This window comes from Rhyacophila brunnea, unplaced genomic scaffold, assembly GCF_057557595.1.
Source record: "Rhyacophila brunnea isolate RB1 unplaced genomic scaffold, BYU_Rbru_1.0 scaffold_19, whole genome shotgun sequence".
In the NCBI taxonomy this organism is placed as follows: domain Eukaryota; kingdom Metazoa; phylum Arthropoda; class Insecta; order Trichoptera; family Rhyacophilidae; genus Rhyacophila; species Rhyacophila brunnea.
Window position 1 is genome coordinate 34,412,464 of NW_028232848.1, and position 16,552 is coordinate 34,429,015.

The 16,552-nt window shown below is 32.1% G+C and overlaps 1 protein-coding gene across 1 annotated transcript; it reads right to left on the reverse strand.

Moving 5' to 3' along the window:
• Positions 1-2,732: 2,732 nt before the first annotated feature.
• On the reverse strand, positions 2,733-4,358 carry LOC147072932 (uncharacterized). Its single transcript, XM_085945889.1, has 2 exons — positions 3,529-4,358; positions 2,733-3,204 (listed from the first exon to the last, which is right to left on the reverse strand). The coding sequence occupies exons 1-2, from the start codon at positions 4,324-4,326 to the stop codon at positions 2,779-2,781; spliced, it is 1,224 nt and encodes a 407-aa protein (XP_085802015.1). The 5' UTR covers positions 4,327-4,358; the 3' UTR covers positions 2,733-2,778.
• Positions 4,359-16,552: the final 12,194 nt, after the last annotated feature.

Below are 16,552 nucleotides of genomic sequence, written 5' to 3' on the forward strand. Positions count from 1 at the left end.
GAAGAAGAAGAAGATTTGTATTTGATTGATTTTGAAACACTTTCTATTCTATATTAGTTATGATATTACATAATGCATTTAAGGTTTGTTTATTTTTTTCTCATGGTCCATTCCTTATTATTCAAAAAATACCGAACGTTATACTGCATCTAGTCCCTTAATCGTAGTAGGTATAAGATTTTCCGTTACCGCATGAAAAACAAACAAGATAACTCGAAACTATTAAAGAGAATGACATCAGGAACCCAAGCCTAAGAGTGAAAATTAACCAAATAAAACTTGGAAAAAATGATTGTAAAGAAAAGTGTTATAATAATGTTTAATGAAATTTACCTAAGTACTGGCATATGTTGAGTTATTTATAATTAGGCGGGAAAAACGTTGATATTTATTTATTCTTGATAGAGTCATAAGTACGGTCGTTAAAATAGTTATTTGAAATATCGTTACTTTTCTCATATACGATACCGGTATCCAGTGACGGTTCTTAAGCAAAGTCCTGCCTTTAAACACACATCATTCCGCCTCTTGTATGCATAAAATACCTACCGCGATTTGACTCGCGCGCATTCCATGTGCATGTGACCTCAGTGAGCCGTCCACGTGCCCTTGCGGCGTATCATCTCTCGCGCGACAAGCGCAAGTACTCGCTAGATTCTCGACAATGCCACGTTTTTATTACCATTCCAAAATGTTTCGCGCTCGAAACGACAGTTTTATAACCATTTCAAAATAAATTTAGTCACCTATCTTGTACACCTACAAGAATATTATATCTTGCTATAATATAAATTAATTAAAGTGAGACACTGTCAGTAGCCGTGTGTCACGACTGAGTTGCAGTCTGTCTTCTCGCACTCGCGCTTGTTTTTGTATGCCCAATCAAAAGTGAATTACGTCACCTAGCTTTCTCACGGCCAAATGAAACGCGTTATATGGGCGGAGCACATTTTTGGTACTCTCGAGTAAAACGCGGTGAGACGCGCGCCATCTGGCGACATCATTTCAAAATGTCTGAAAAATCGTTAAGTAGGTACCTACATACTTACCAATTTTATCATTTATTTTCGGTTGTCTTAAACATACACACCGTATACTGAGAATTAAAGCATTTCCAGAAACCTACTCTCATACAGTAACTGTTGCAGTTCTATTGGAGATTTCAACGTGGAGATTTATGACGTTGACAGGCTTAGAGGCACCCTTGTGAAAATGTGTTCTGTGCAATAAACCACTATAACAATGTGTAACAGTAGCTATGTTGTCCGGATTTTTACTAGTTCGATTATTTTTAAACAAAGATCTTGATACTTTCGAACGAAGAGATCGCATCGTATACATACACACACAATGAAAAACCGCCACTGCTCTCAAAAGTTGTAATATTTGTATTCGTTCCTTCATTTGCCGCTGTTTGTTGTGTGCTACCCCTATGCAACGCACAACTTGTGTACCCCCACCGGACGTCACTGATGGTATCAATATGTTCTTTATAGTTGAGATATTTAAATGCTTGTTGACAATGTATTATAATTTGCAAATATTTAAGCCTTTATTTTCAGTGAAATTGAATTTTTTTTTTTGTTATTCGCTTACAATAATTATGAATATAATAAGAACGTAAATAATACTCGTATATTGATCAATACACTGTTTTAAGTTAATAATTTGACAGACAAAAACTACTGTAGTTTTTATCTCGATAGGTTGAATGTTTCGTATTCCGTATTTGATGCATCGGTTTATAATGTCGTGGGTCCCAGGTTCGAATCCTAGGTCTGTAAAATGCACATATTGTAGTCTTTCAATGTGTGTTGAGACCCAGTGTATGGACCTAATTGGTTGAGCAAGTGGCTAACATCCATTTCTCGTAAAAATTGTGAAGGTCCATATTGTGCTCTTCCTAGCGTCGGACATGATCATGGATAATGATTTACTTAAGTATTTTTTGACAGTTTAATATACTATTATCTGTAGTTCCATTATGTTGAAATAATTGGAGAAAATAATAATTTTCATAGTTTTATAATAACAACACACATTTTGTCGTCGGCGACCTGTTGGCAATTGGATTCTTTCGAACATAATAAAATCACGTTACAGTATGAAACAGTATACAGTATACTAGAAGTTGATAGTTTAATTTTAATATTAGTATTTTTTGAATGGGGAAATATGAACGTACCTACATAATTTAATAAAATATGAATCTTTCAAAAGGTATTTAAAATTTATGAGTAAGTACCCCAAATTCTTTTATTACCACGTTTTTATTAGCTCGCATTCTTGTTTGTCCAGTACAATTTTTTTCTTGTTTGTCCAATATTTGTATTGGATGATTGAAGATTTTTAACTAACTTCCCGACTAGCTAGACATTTGAAACTTTTAGAATATATGAGAACACGACGACAATGCATTCTTTTAATACTTTTAGCAATTTTTAAGCAGAATTGAATTAATTTTCAGTTAATTCTGTTTTGTATAGAAAGTTATTATTATTGGTTGCTAAGGGGGTCCTAGCAACTAAATTATTAATATATACGTGCGTTACTATGGAAACCAATATGAAATGTCAAAATGACATTTCAGTATTCTATATTTATTCAGTATTTCTATCAAGTACAATAAAAAGTTTTTATTAATACATATAATTGTCAAGTTTATATGATTCAACAGAAAATTTAAAAACGTGGTATATAAAAAGTTCTTTTCATCTTGTATTAATTTTTTTATATAACTTTATTTAAATAATATAGGTACATGAATATAAAATTATCTTAAATCAATTCATACTTTATAAAATCCCTAACCAAGCCCCTCATTCTGTCCACACAGGTTCGTGAGAGGACGCGTTTCTCCACAATCTGGTTTTCCTCCTGCAGCAAGTCCACAATATCCGGAGCATCTCCTCGATCACTCAACATGATCGGCAAACCAAACATACCCATAATAAGACCATATGGTAATATGGTCTTAAGATGGTCTCTGTATACTTTCTCGGGATAGCACTCCTCGACATCATGGCCCATGGCTGCCAATCGGGTTCTCAGTATGTCGTAATACAAGTCTAATACGGCTGGATAATTTTGTTCTCTTGTCTCTTCGTCTGTACTGAGGAATATCATGTAGGCTAGATCCGTCACTGGAGAAGTGTTTCGTATTACTTGCCAATCCAATGTCCGCATATCGACCGGTTTGTTACCCTGTGAATAAAAAACAATATTTATTAATAGCATCAGAAAAAAGAAAAATAAATAAATAGAAACATTGGAAACTGTCGAATCAAATAGGGGCCGATAATTTAAACTCACAGCCCGCACCCCCTTCGTTCGGCCCCAGGAGTCCGTACCTACACATAATATCACACACATAGCAACTAGAAGACTTCTCAAAAATTCTCCAATATCTTTAGTCCGTGGTCAAGAACACACACATGGTAAATTAAAAATAATACGAATCACATACTATCTAACATAATTATAAAACTCTATGCATAGAATATTAATTAATTTAAACAGATTTCTTACCTCGTACTTGAAAAGGAAATTATTAGGCCAACTGTCGCCGTGGCATATGACATTGTACGGGGCTGCCGTTTCCGGTTCCAAAAACTTTAGCAACTTCTCATAATGGCCGATAGAAAATTTCCTCAGTCGTTCTTCACACACCTCATCGTCCATGTACTTCAGTGCATCGCTGAATGACCTCTCGATAAACCCTTCAAATTTGTCCCCAAAACATAACGTATTTAACGCATGGCTCGCCATTTCCATAAACAATTCGGGATTTTTTGATTTCGTGACGAAAGAGAATGCGTGAATACTGGCAAGGTTTTTAATAGACAATTTCAAATGATCGGAATCGAACGATTTTAATCTGTCATACATTTTGAAACCTTGCACACACAAATCTTCCATTAGAAGATACTCTTTATATTCATCTGACGACGCTTTATAGCATTTCGCGAATGTTATTCGATCTTCTTGTGGAATGTTATATTCATCTTGTAGTTTATAAAAATGTGGCATCAAAACATTATACGCGTAGACTTCGTTGTTATAAAATTTATTAACAGCAATCACTTCTCTTAATCTTTCATCCGAAGGAGATAACTTCAGTACTAAATGTGTACTCTCTTTAGAACCATTTACTTTGGTTCCTGTTACGTTAATTCTTTTGATTTGTCCCATATAATTGTCTCCCTTTTCCGACCCCGATCCAATGATAGCTTCAACAGTTGTATAATGTCCTTTTTCAATAATATCACTGATAACTTGTTTGGGAAAATCTGTCGGTAAGCCAGATAAATCACACACAGCTCCCATTATGACGGTCGTAAAGAATATAATATCATCTGAACTAAAATATTTTTCTTTCTAGCAATGTCATATATACATAGATGAGAGCATCAACGCGTAATTGTAAGGCTAATGACAGAAGGGGTTCAAGTGCATGGATGACCAAATCGATTAAATTTAATTAAAACTTAAATAAGCAATTGTAAATTCAGCATTATATTTTACCTATTATATTGAAATGCTGGTTATAATTGGGGCATAAGTTCTTAACTTACTACCTACATAATATATATCACCGTATTTAGATTATTCTACGAACTAGCTTCACATATATTAGTCTCATTTTAATGTATGTTCGTAACATGACAAAGAAAGAATCTAGAATTCAAAAAAACTCTTCGTGGATGTATTCATAATTCTCCAGTTTTTCATTAGTATATTCGTATTTTTGGGCTTTTAAAATATTGGAATATTAGAATTTTTTGATATCTCCATGTTTGTTTACAAAAGGATCTCCACGGTACATGTTCCAAGTGTTTCCAAACTTAAGAGCATACTTCAGTGAAACGGCAAATAATTTTCAACTATAGGTGCGACGAAATTTTGGACTCGCTGGCAATCGGAGAGCGAAAGTCGAGCTATGAACGCGTCAATTTGTTTCGTGATGGCGATAGGGGTATTAATTCTTAAATCGTGTAAAGATGACTAAAAAACGTTACCCATTTACTTGAAAAAGAAAACATGTCAATGAATATATTATTATTGTTACTAATAGAACAATAAACAGAACATTAAATGGACGCATTGTAAAATTTTTATGACAAATTATATTTCGTTTGGCATGCGTCATTTGCACCCGCGACCCGCAATCCGCGCATCACCTAGCCACGATCTTTTTAGACCGTGCCTCAACTGATGTATAGCCTTAAGAGCGATATATACTGAAGTAAAATAGAAAAAATAAATTATAAAATTATACAGCAATAACTAAAAGAAAGACGATTGATAAATATAACAAACCATATATATTATGAAATTTAGTTTAACAAACAACTCAGCACTTATAATGGAGTATAAGTTCGCTCGGCGCGAATCTAAATTTAAAATAAATTATGAAACAGAATTTTGAACGATAGCTGAATATACTCGTAATAAACGAAACTAACAAGCTCAATGGACCAACAATTATAAAATTATGTAGATAAAAACCAGAACGATACAAGGTTGAAGTGCTTTCCGCCAGCTGCCTCCGACCTTCCGGATCGTCAGAATCTCCAGTCAAGTGACGTCCATCTTCTTCGGGTGGTAGACTGGAGGACTCCTGTTATAAGACTTCAGACTTCTTGTCAAAACAAAGAGAGTTTAACAACAGCAAACTCTTTTTTACATCATCTTGCCCAGAAATCATCAAAGACGCCATCGCCTCCACATTTCTTCCTTGCGCTGTCAAATTCTAACAATAGAGTCCAGATAGTGTTGCCACTAATGCCACTCATAGGCAGCGGAATAAGCTTAGTTATGTGATATTTGAACATAGCAGTAGGTACATAAACTCTATTTGTATTTAATTGTCGCTTGTACGCATTGGTTATCCAGACCCTCAATATGAATAAACGTGACACTGAGAATAATTTGTATCACCTTGAATTATTTTTTATTACATGGTATTAGCGTAATAAATTCCTTGTAGAAAATTAATTGAATAAGGTTTTCGGTGAACAGATAGGTATAATACAAACAAGATAGCTTGAAGTTATCGCAGAGAATGGCATTATGTATTTTATTATCTAATGAAGTTAATCAAAAACATTTTTTTTAAATGATTAAGAAAACCAAAGTAAAATTATTTTTATATGCATTTTTTTTTTTTGTTTTGTGATTTTACCGAGGCTTTGACTGCGACTCGCTGTCATATCGCCTCTTCTCTTCTAGAAGGGGAACCGTCGATCAGGTCCTCACTCCTATTCTGTTAAATTGCTTTATAATTATTTTGCCTAGCTCTTCCGTCTTTCTTTCTTTTTTCTTTAGACGCCAGTGTTTTATGCACCAGAATCGCTCTCCTCCGTATCCATCCCCTCTGTATTTTCGATACATCGTGTAATCATTGCATTTCAGATAGTCTAATTCAGACCTCAGCCAAGTCTCTGAGATTAATGCTATTGTTATTTTTTGTCTTATTGAGTAAAGTTCTATATCATTCTTTTTTTGCTTCATACTTCTGGCATTCCATTGTAAAATCTCAATTTGTTTTTATTATCCATTTTGTTGCAGAAACTTCCCTAGAATTTCTCCTAAATTTCCTTCTTTGAAGTTTTTGCATACCCAGTCCACTGCTTTAATTATTAGTTGTTTAATGATCTGCTGCCAGTCTCCCCCTTTCAGCAAGACTTTCATAATTTCTCCCATCGCATTAACCTCTGTCTTCCTCTTTGAGTTTTTCTTATTTTTTGTAGGCTTTACGCTACTATCTGTTGCTGTTATTGTTGAGCCTGAAGCTTCTACTACCACTTCTACTTTCTTTTTGTTTTCCTTTATTTTTTGAATTATTTCACTTTCATCTCTTCCCACGATTTTTTTTTGTTTTAATATGTCAGCATAGCTGTTACTTAACAATTTTTTATGCTTCCCTGAAAGGTATGTTCATTTTTATCATTGCTTCTTTGCAATTTTTTTCTTCTTGCCACTTTGGGCATTTTTGGCTGTTTGCCGCGTGGTTACCTTTGCAATTGATGCATGTAATTTCCTCATTTTTTTGTTTTTTTTCTCAAGTTTTGTGATTTTCACCGCACTTGGGGCACGTTTCTACTTTACTGCCGCAATTGTTCGCAATGTGCCCATATCGCCAGCATTTGTAGCATTGCATCACCCTGAATACATACGGTTCTACAGCAAACGAGACGCCATATATGTGAATTGTTCTCGGCAATATTTTCTCCCCAAATTTAATACTGACTGACGAGGTCTTCGTAAACTCTCCTGTGTCACTTTTTCTGGTCAACCTCTTAAGGTTGATCACTTTTGCATCACTTTTGATTTCCATTTGTAGTTCTTGGAGATCCATATCAATGTCGACTTTTCTTATTACTCCATAAGAGCAGGAGTCATTCTCTTTAATCACAAAACCGAGATCTTTGAGTTCTCCAGCTTGTTTCACTTTATCTGCTTCTTTTTCGTCTTCTACTTGGATGTACGTCTTTAAATTTTTGTTGTAAATTTTCTGTACTTTAACTCCTGCCTTATGGAGCATCTGCGCTATTTTCAACTTTAATGGTATTTTATTTCCCGTCGCTATCATGACGATGTTTTCGTTTATCTTTGAAGCGACCCCAGAGTCTCTTCTGGGTTTTTTTCCAGAGGTCACAGTATGCCATTATTCTTCTTTTTCTCCAATCACTTCCTCTTCATCATCGTTTCTTTTCTTCTTCGTTTTTTTGGTTTCATTCACGTCCACAGTAGTGTTTTCCATTTTAATATGTTTGTCTTTCACGCGGACTTTGAAATCGCGTAACAGTGTGAACAAATAACAGTGTTGACAACCCCTCGCTTCACCACGTTTGGCGCAATAATTGCTCCCATGCAACAATAATTTAAAAAATAAATCTTTATTATTCACTCTTGTTCACTGTTAATATTAATAATATATTAATTTTTGCAGTATGTATGCACTAAATAATATATACACTGTAAATCTCGGCTGTCTGTTTTCACCTAATAATCTTTCTTTCAGACTTCACTTATTTATATTGAATTCTGGTAACAACAATTTTACTTTCTATTCAACACGGGCGTTCTACTCAAATGCTCAAGTGCAACTGGGCTTTATATGAATTGCATTAAGTTAGTTATATTTAGACGGGAAATATATGACGTTAAGAATTTAATGTACAGTCAACAAACACCCCCACATCGGCACCCTCACATACCGCCGCGTCAAATAACCAAACCTTCCCTGCAATGAAACAATGACCTGTGTCTTATCGCAACACCAACCAGTTGATCTTTGATAAAGATGTTTTATCAAATGTTATATATAATATATAGCATTTCTTGTAAGAGCATTCTTTTATAAAACACGAAAGGGAACACTGCGTAAAATATTTTGTAAAATATATGTTTAAATGGACAATAAGCACGTAGGCTTATGTTTCCATTATTTTATTTCTATTTTTGATTTCTGGGTGATGATTGTATAGTATTTTTCGTGTTCTACAATCAATGTTCTGCAAATGTTTGTTAATTTCTTGCCGTCTTCCATTTCAATTCGAGTTGTCGTTGCCCAGTATTGCCATATTTACTGAAATTTCAGTTAATCTACTGATATTGTTTGATAATAGATTACAGGTCACATAATAATATAACAATAGCATGATTTGTAGACCACTAATCTATTTTTCATTGTGTATGATAATTGTTGATTTTATTTTTTTTGTAAATCTATTGAATTTTGAAATATACATCTGACAACTCTGAAGAACACTCTTTACTAAATTACCTTACTTTGATAAAAGGTAATGACATTCTTACTTACTTACTTAGGGTAATGTGCTTATATATTTGGGCCACCTAGACGATTTTTATAGTCTATCCCTTTATATGTAGTGCCTATCGGGAGTGAAGCATGATTGAAATTGGAAAGGACCCGGCCTCGGTGGTTTCGCGACCGATCGAGGCCGGGTTTGAGGTCTGGGATTAGACTATTACTGTCGAACAATAATTTATTGTCTTCGTGCTAAAACTGTCAACTAACAATCAGAGCCGGCGCGTCCGTTTAGGCGAAATAGGCAACCGCCTAGGGCGCATAAATGGAGAACTAAAATTAATTTCCATATTTGAATAATTTTAAATAATACGTTTTATTTTATTTTAATGTTTTTATCTGTACGTTGTAATTATGTATCATAAGTAGTGATCGGATTCGGAATCTGGTGGCGTTCCATGGCCAGCTTCAGGTATACAAACGATACAACTGGTACAAACAATACAAATCCCGGAGTTTTGTCACACAGCTGTGTATTGTTTAGCGGGTTTAGCCTTTTTACCTAAAAACGTAAACAAGGCGGTTCTGGACCTGAAACCCAGCCTGTCGCCACGAGATTCGGTAAACATTCCGATCACCAATCAAAAATTTTATTTTCAGCAATTATTATTTGTAGCAATTAGTTTAAAGTCGCAATTTAATTTAAATTCTTGTGGAAATTCGGTCACCCAAATTTTAAAACCTACTTTGAAGTAATTGTGTAAATGCATTACTTGTGATGAATTAACCCGAGCATATAACATTAATAGTTTAGTTAGTGAAAATTGATTTGAAAACTTAAAACGTGAAAAATTCTGTTTATATTTTATCCGCTAGTGCGTGTAATATTGTGATATAGTCATATCAACATTGTCAACAAATTTTTCACAGGTTATTATTATTTACTTTGCATATCTTGTAAATAATATTTGTTTGATAAAATGTAAAAACGATCATCTGGAGCACAAAACAGAAAAAGAAAGGCCGAGAGAACCAAGTAGAAGAACAAACGGATTCTCTTCTTAAATATTTTTTCAACAGAAAAACAGACGGAGAACAAGAATGGGGTCTAGGACGATTTGGCACCGCGAACTGGCCTCCGCCGATTGGCCTCCGGTTATTGGCCGCCGGTACAATCGGACACCGACCCAATTGGCCTCCGGGACGATCGGACGCCGATACAATCGGGCGCCGGCCCAATTTGACACCGGCCCAACTGGCCGCCGGGAGATTGGACGCCGCACCGCTGAATAAAATGCGCAAAGGAAAAGACCTACGTAACGAATTCGTAGAGAAAGTAGACACGACACTTTAATAAATGCTTCTATCTACTTAGTGGTTGTACCTAATACATTTTGCGCTTAATATATTTTTATTATGATAGATAATAATTATTATTCATGCTTTATGCTGTTTATAAAAGAAAAGAATTCTTTTCTCGCCAGAACTTGAAGATGTGCATAATTAAGTAATTTTTGTGTATACCTACCTATTCATATTAAAAACAACAAACATTAATAATGAATTGGTTAGTTAAAATATTGTCTTTCGGCGTTTTCTCGATTCCATGTTATTATAATTGAACTTTATATGTGTATATCACCCGTAAATAAGTATTTTAAAGATTATGAAATTACAAACAATATAAGTAGGTAAACTACTTGAAAGGTATATACATATTACATTAGATATTATGTTGACAAAGCGAATTTGTAACTTTATTGGAAGTTTTAGTCATTTTTATTTAAGTATAGTATATATATGATGTTTATAAAAATAATGGAATTCTTTCCTCGTCTTTTAAAGATGTGCACAATTAAATTTACATATTTTTATTTATATAAACGAATCTGTAGGTATCCCTATAAAGGGGATAATTAAGTATATGTTATGCGAAACTCAACTTTACAGAAAGCGAGGAAAAACACCAAATAAAAACAGTAAGTAACCAAAATATATGTATCCGTATATGGTATTTTTTTTAAGTTTATTAAATGTACTTATATGATTTAAAATACAACCATAAAACACTAAAGCTATTCTTATTTATTTCGTCGTGTGTTTTTTTTTTTTGCCTGTTTCTAGTTTATTAGTTAAATTGAGCCAGTTTGAGTGAAAATAATATTCTTTCAGACTTTTCTTAAATTAAAACAATACATTTTAAAGTGTGTTTTAGGGTAAATAAAAATATTTTTAAATATTTAAGAAAATAATCTGCTGTAAATATTTCAGTAGGTTGATGGATAAATATGTAAAGTAACCTTATAGTAATTAATAATATTCACTATTTGCTAAGTCATATTTTTATAATAATTTAACGGTATTAACTCACAGTAAAGCCTTGATGAAAAGACAATACCTATATTAAATAATAAAATAAAACACAATATTATGCAGTGCTAAGCAAAATTGATAAATAAAACGACAATTATAATAATACATTTATTTTCAATGACAACCTATTTTAGACAATACATTTTAATAATATAAAAACAAAATGCAGTTCATAAATACACATCGTATGGGTATTTTATAATCCTATTTCATCTCAAAAAACCTCATAACAAAATAACATACGAAAACTACACAAAATATTTATTACTTTCCATAAAAATAAAGGAATAAATGGAGGAACCTAATAATACAATATTAGGTACCTTCCTACCTATCTACCTAAAACTTGTAATGTAAATACACTTTTAATATATTCTACATAACCGAATATTTTACTACTTTTCTTAATAACCTCTCAAAAATTCAACATACCTATATATTTGAATGTAAGTAAACTAAACGAATAAATTTTAATGGATTGAAGTTTTGTACTTTTCCATTTGAGTCGTTTTTTGCGACCCGAGATTCGCCTTTCGGCACCTTCGGGCACTATGTGCATTTACCAAAAGGTAAATACACACTGTCGATGAATACAGTTAATAATTCTAACTTATATAATAAAGTAATACAATAAATTGGGTTAAACTTTATCACCTACCATTAAGTTCACCATAAAAATATAACAAACAAATTATGAATAGTTGAAGTGTTTGTAAAAAAACCCTACCTTCTCATTAATAATACATTCGATATGAGTATTAATCGTCAAAACATAATAATAAATTAGTAAATGTAATCAATAAAAATACTTACTATACTCAAGAGGTGTAAAATTGTCAATTCTGGGAACATAGCAACGTATTGGGAATTTAACGGAGGTTACTAATGAGATAGGTATATCAATGATATCAATCTTGTGAAACAAATATTCGATATTATTCTTACATGTTACTTTTTTCCACTTCACTTCAAATACTTCAACTAATCATAATTTATTTGTTAATTTTTTATTATTATTTATTGTTATATTTTTTATTGTGATTGATTTAATTGACTTAATAGGTAGGTGATAAAGTTTTTACCTACTTTATTGTATGAATTTGTTATATAAGTTAAAATTGACTGCATTCGTTGTCAATGTGTGTTTACCATTGGTGAGTGCGCATAGTGCTTGAAGATGCCGAAACGCGAAACTAGGGTCGCAAAAACGACTCCCTTGATACGTATCCTCGATCGATAGTAATAATATTATAAAGAGATAAAGCACAAAGATTAATCTTGAATAACAAATGAATCAAACAAAACTTAAGTTCAAATCTCAGAATTATCGACTTAAGTTTATTGCAGAATCAAAGAAATAATATTATCTGTCCTATGTAATATTACTAACAACAGAACCATACTATAGGAAAAAGCGTATGCCACAAAATAATTTTAATAATAGAAAAATAGGTACATAATACAAGTTGAGATGTAATATGCCTGCACATAGTGAATGATGGAAGTTGTCTTATACATTTTTTTACTTCGGTTCTTCGGTTTTTAATTCGGTTATCAGCACCTTTAATAATGCTTGTATTTCTGAGGCCTTTCTTTGTTCATTACATTAGAATCTACTAAATAAATAATATCTATAACTTAGAAGCAGATGGGCGCAACTGCCATATTCTCAATTTTTGTCAAAGAGCAAAAAAACAATTTATATTTTTGATGAATGTCTATAACTAATAAGAACTAAAAACATAAACAAAAGGCGATCATCTTTTCTGTAAATTTAATTCATTAAAGCACTGTTAGAAAAAAAATTAAACGTTTAATTAAATTTAGAATATAAACTAAATTATTATTAAAATAAGCAGTAAGGATTTGCATCATATTGCCACTTATAATGATCAAAGAAAATGTCTATGACGAGGATTATACATTTTTTTATTCTACCATATTTAGCTGTTATGAAAATTTGCCCCGAAAATATACCCCGAAATTATGGTCTATGTATACAAAGGTAAATAATCATTAGGTATTTTTTAAACATCTCAAAATACTAATACTAAGTAGATAATGCAAAAGTTAAAAGCAATAACCCTACAGCTGAATGAATCTAGATCAGTGATGGCGAACCTGTGACACTAGTGTCACGCGAGATGATTTTTCATGGCACGCGAATGTTTTATTTTGAAAAGAGAAAAAACCTACAATAATTTAATAATATACAAGAAAGTTTTGCAAATAAATTAATGTTCTTATAAATAAATATATAATATTAAAAAATGATGACGACAGAGCAATGTTTTTTTCGGTTTTTAATATTATTTTTACCAATCAATGAAAGTCAGGCAAAAATGACAGATTAAAAATTAAAATATTCATCCAACAATGATGACAACTTGGTGAAATTTATCGGCAGTCATTCAAATATAAACAGCTGCTTATTATTATACCTCAAATATAATCGCTAAAAACGGAAAGCCGCTTAATTAGTGATAGGGAATATAATAATATGAAAGAAGCGTTGCTAAAATGCTTCCACGATCTCCTTGAAATTTTGAAAACAAGGAAAAAATTATTGAACGAATAAAAGATTAGCCTTCGGCTAGAAAGACAGTGAAAATAGAATCTCAAGAACTCAATTATAATCTTTAAACTTTTTCAATAGCATTCTTAAAGACTGTTTTTCATTTTTTTCTCATGAATCTCGGTATGTCAGACAGTCGAACAATAATAGGGAAATTTTGGCCCACGTACGTAAAAAGGTTCGCCAACCCTGATCGAAATAATAATATTAAACCTATTTTTTCTCAAAAAAAGGGGTTTTCAAACTGTGTTCACTCGTATAATTCTGTTTAATATAATATTTCTTTTATTAATTATGTTAACTGTAAATTCATGGTGGAAATGAATTCTATTATTGATTTAATTTAAAAAAACGCAATTTTTATCGTACTGACTAGACAAGCCGCTGAGTGGACGAAACCGGTTGCAGTTAAAAAAGGTTCATGTGATTGGGTCATCGATATATTTAATAATATGTTTACTGTTCAATTCTACTTATTAAGTCATAATTTGTGTTATACTAATTATTTAATTTATAAATACGTGCTGCAATATAATCAGTCAATGTCGATTTAATGATTTATTTTCTTCCAAACTCAATAATTACCCAGTATTATTTAACCTAACTAAAAAAATACGACATCCAACAGGATTCGCGCCCAGATGCGTGCTCTGGCCACTAAGCTATACGAGTCCTATCTACTTGTATTGAAGTGAGCTAATGCTTTTATAATTCTCTCTGAAACACTTTCTAAATTGCGTTACTTATTGGCAATCGGCTTTTGTATTTTAAATCAAAGTAGGTATTGAATTATCGATTTCAGGATCACTCCAATGTTTTATATTATATTTTGCTGATATTTTTGGACGAATTCACTGGACTGCCGGGTCTTAGACTGTTAACCGATGAGTTAGACATTTTTAGAAATTCTTGTCCTATTAAAAATATTTTTAACGCTATTATAATATTTTTTATAATTCTCATGACAAAGGCCAATCATTTTTTAACCCCTGATCGAGCTAATGAGGTAGTTAGATCAGATTATTTTTAAATATCTGGGGCTTTCCCACGTACCCAGGTATTTCCACAGATAAATTAAAAATAATTCCCTATTACAGACATCGGCTTCCTAGTGATTAATATAATAGGTATTATATATTTCGACGTAGTTACACAAAACAATACAACTCATAAAATATAAATCCATGCTTGGTGAAATGTTTCACCAGTCAATATAATTTTTTTTCCTAGATTATTTATTTTCTTATTATCTTCCCAAGTCATATCACCATTCTGTATCCACCATATATATAATGTGTGGATGGTTTTTAGTAGCCTTGGTCAAGTAACAGGTGGTGGTATTGACTTTTGTTGTCAAAGAGGATATATAATTATTAAGTTTACACTGCTACTTATTACTATTTTGTTTTACTGTTTTTGTTATATTATACGTATTCATATTCCAACAGTGAATTTTCCATTTGTGAGATTTTCTTCAGAAATAAATATTTATCTTCTTCTTCTTATTGTGCCATCCCCTAGCGGAGGTCGGACACCATCAAGGCAATATTAGCTTTGTCGTCTGCTACCTGGAATAGTTCAGTGGAGCTGCACTCGTACTAATCACGGAGGTTTTTAAGCCACGAAATGCAGCGCCGTCCTCTGCTACGCTTACCATTGATCTTTCCTTGAATGATAAGTTGGGGAATACTGTACTTTTGTCCTCTCATAATGTAGCCGAGGTACTGTAGTTTCCTGGTTTTAATACTACGTAGAACTTCTTGGTCCTTTCCCATTTGATTGAGAATTTCAACATTTGTCACCCTGTCAGTTCAAGAAATTTTGAGGATGCATCTATACAGCCACATCTCGAAAGCTCAAGTCTTTGTAACATCTCTTGGTTTAGCGTCCATAATAATGTTTATAATAATGTATTAATGTTAGCCATACTATTTATCTTTCAACAAAAATATGTGTACACATTTTAAATTCAAGGTCAAATTTTTAACATATGAACATTTCGACTTAAATTAATATCTAGCACACTCAACTCCAGTTATTTTAAAAATAATGTAAAAAAATATACCACACTATGAAAAAATATTCATTTACCTATGCACCGTGCTGAATTTTTTGAGTCAACTTTTCTTGAAATTTATCTAATGTGAGTTAGCGCGTTTTTTATAAAATACGTTTAGTAATAAAAATGGAATAAGCAATTTTAAGCCGAAGATACCTAACACCTATTTCAAACGATAGTCTATTGATAATAATATGCACCTACATACAAATTCGCTTTTTCAACATAATATATAATAATGTAGGTACAGAATACAATATGTAGGTACTGAATACGGTATAGTTTGTTAATTATTATAGACTTATTTTATTTATTACGTAAACGCCTTGATTAATATAAATTGTACCTAATTATTAAAGATCGATTGACCAACACATTTCAAACAATAATATAATATATAATGTAATATGTAGGTACCTTTAAAGTATTTTACCTACTTATATTGTTTGTAATTTCATAAACTTCAAAATACTTATTTACGGATGATGAATAAATATAAAGTTCAATTATAATAACATGAAATCGAGAAAACGCCGAAAGATATTATTTTCACTAACGAATTCATTATTAATATATATATTTTTTTAATATGAATAGGTAGGTTTACACAATAAATTACTTACTTAATTATGCATATCTTCAAGTTCTGACGAGGAAAGAATTCTTCTCTTTTTATAAACAGCATAAAGCATAAGTAATAATTATTATCAATCATAAGCGAAAAATGTATGAGGTACAACCACTAAGTAGATAGAAGCATTTATTAAAG

Coding starts and splice junctions, on each gene's coding strand:
- LOC147072932 (XM_085945889.1), bottom strand. CDS start 4,326: ATGGGAGCTGTGTGTGATTTATCTGGCTTACCGACAGATTTTCCCAAA. Junction 3,205..3,528: donor ATTTCCTTTTCAAGTACGAG/GTAAGAAATCTG, acceptor TTTTATTCACAG/GGTAACAAACCGGTCGATAT.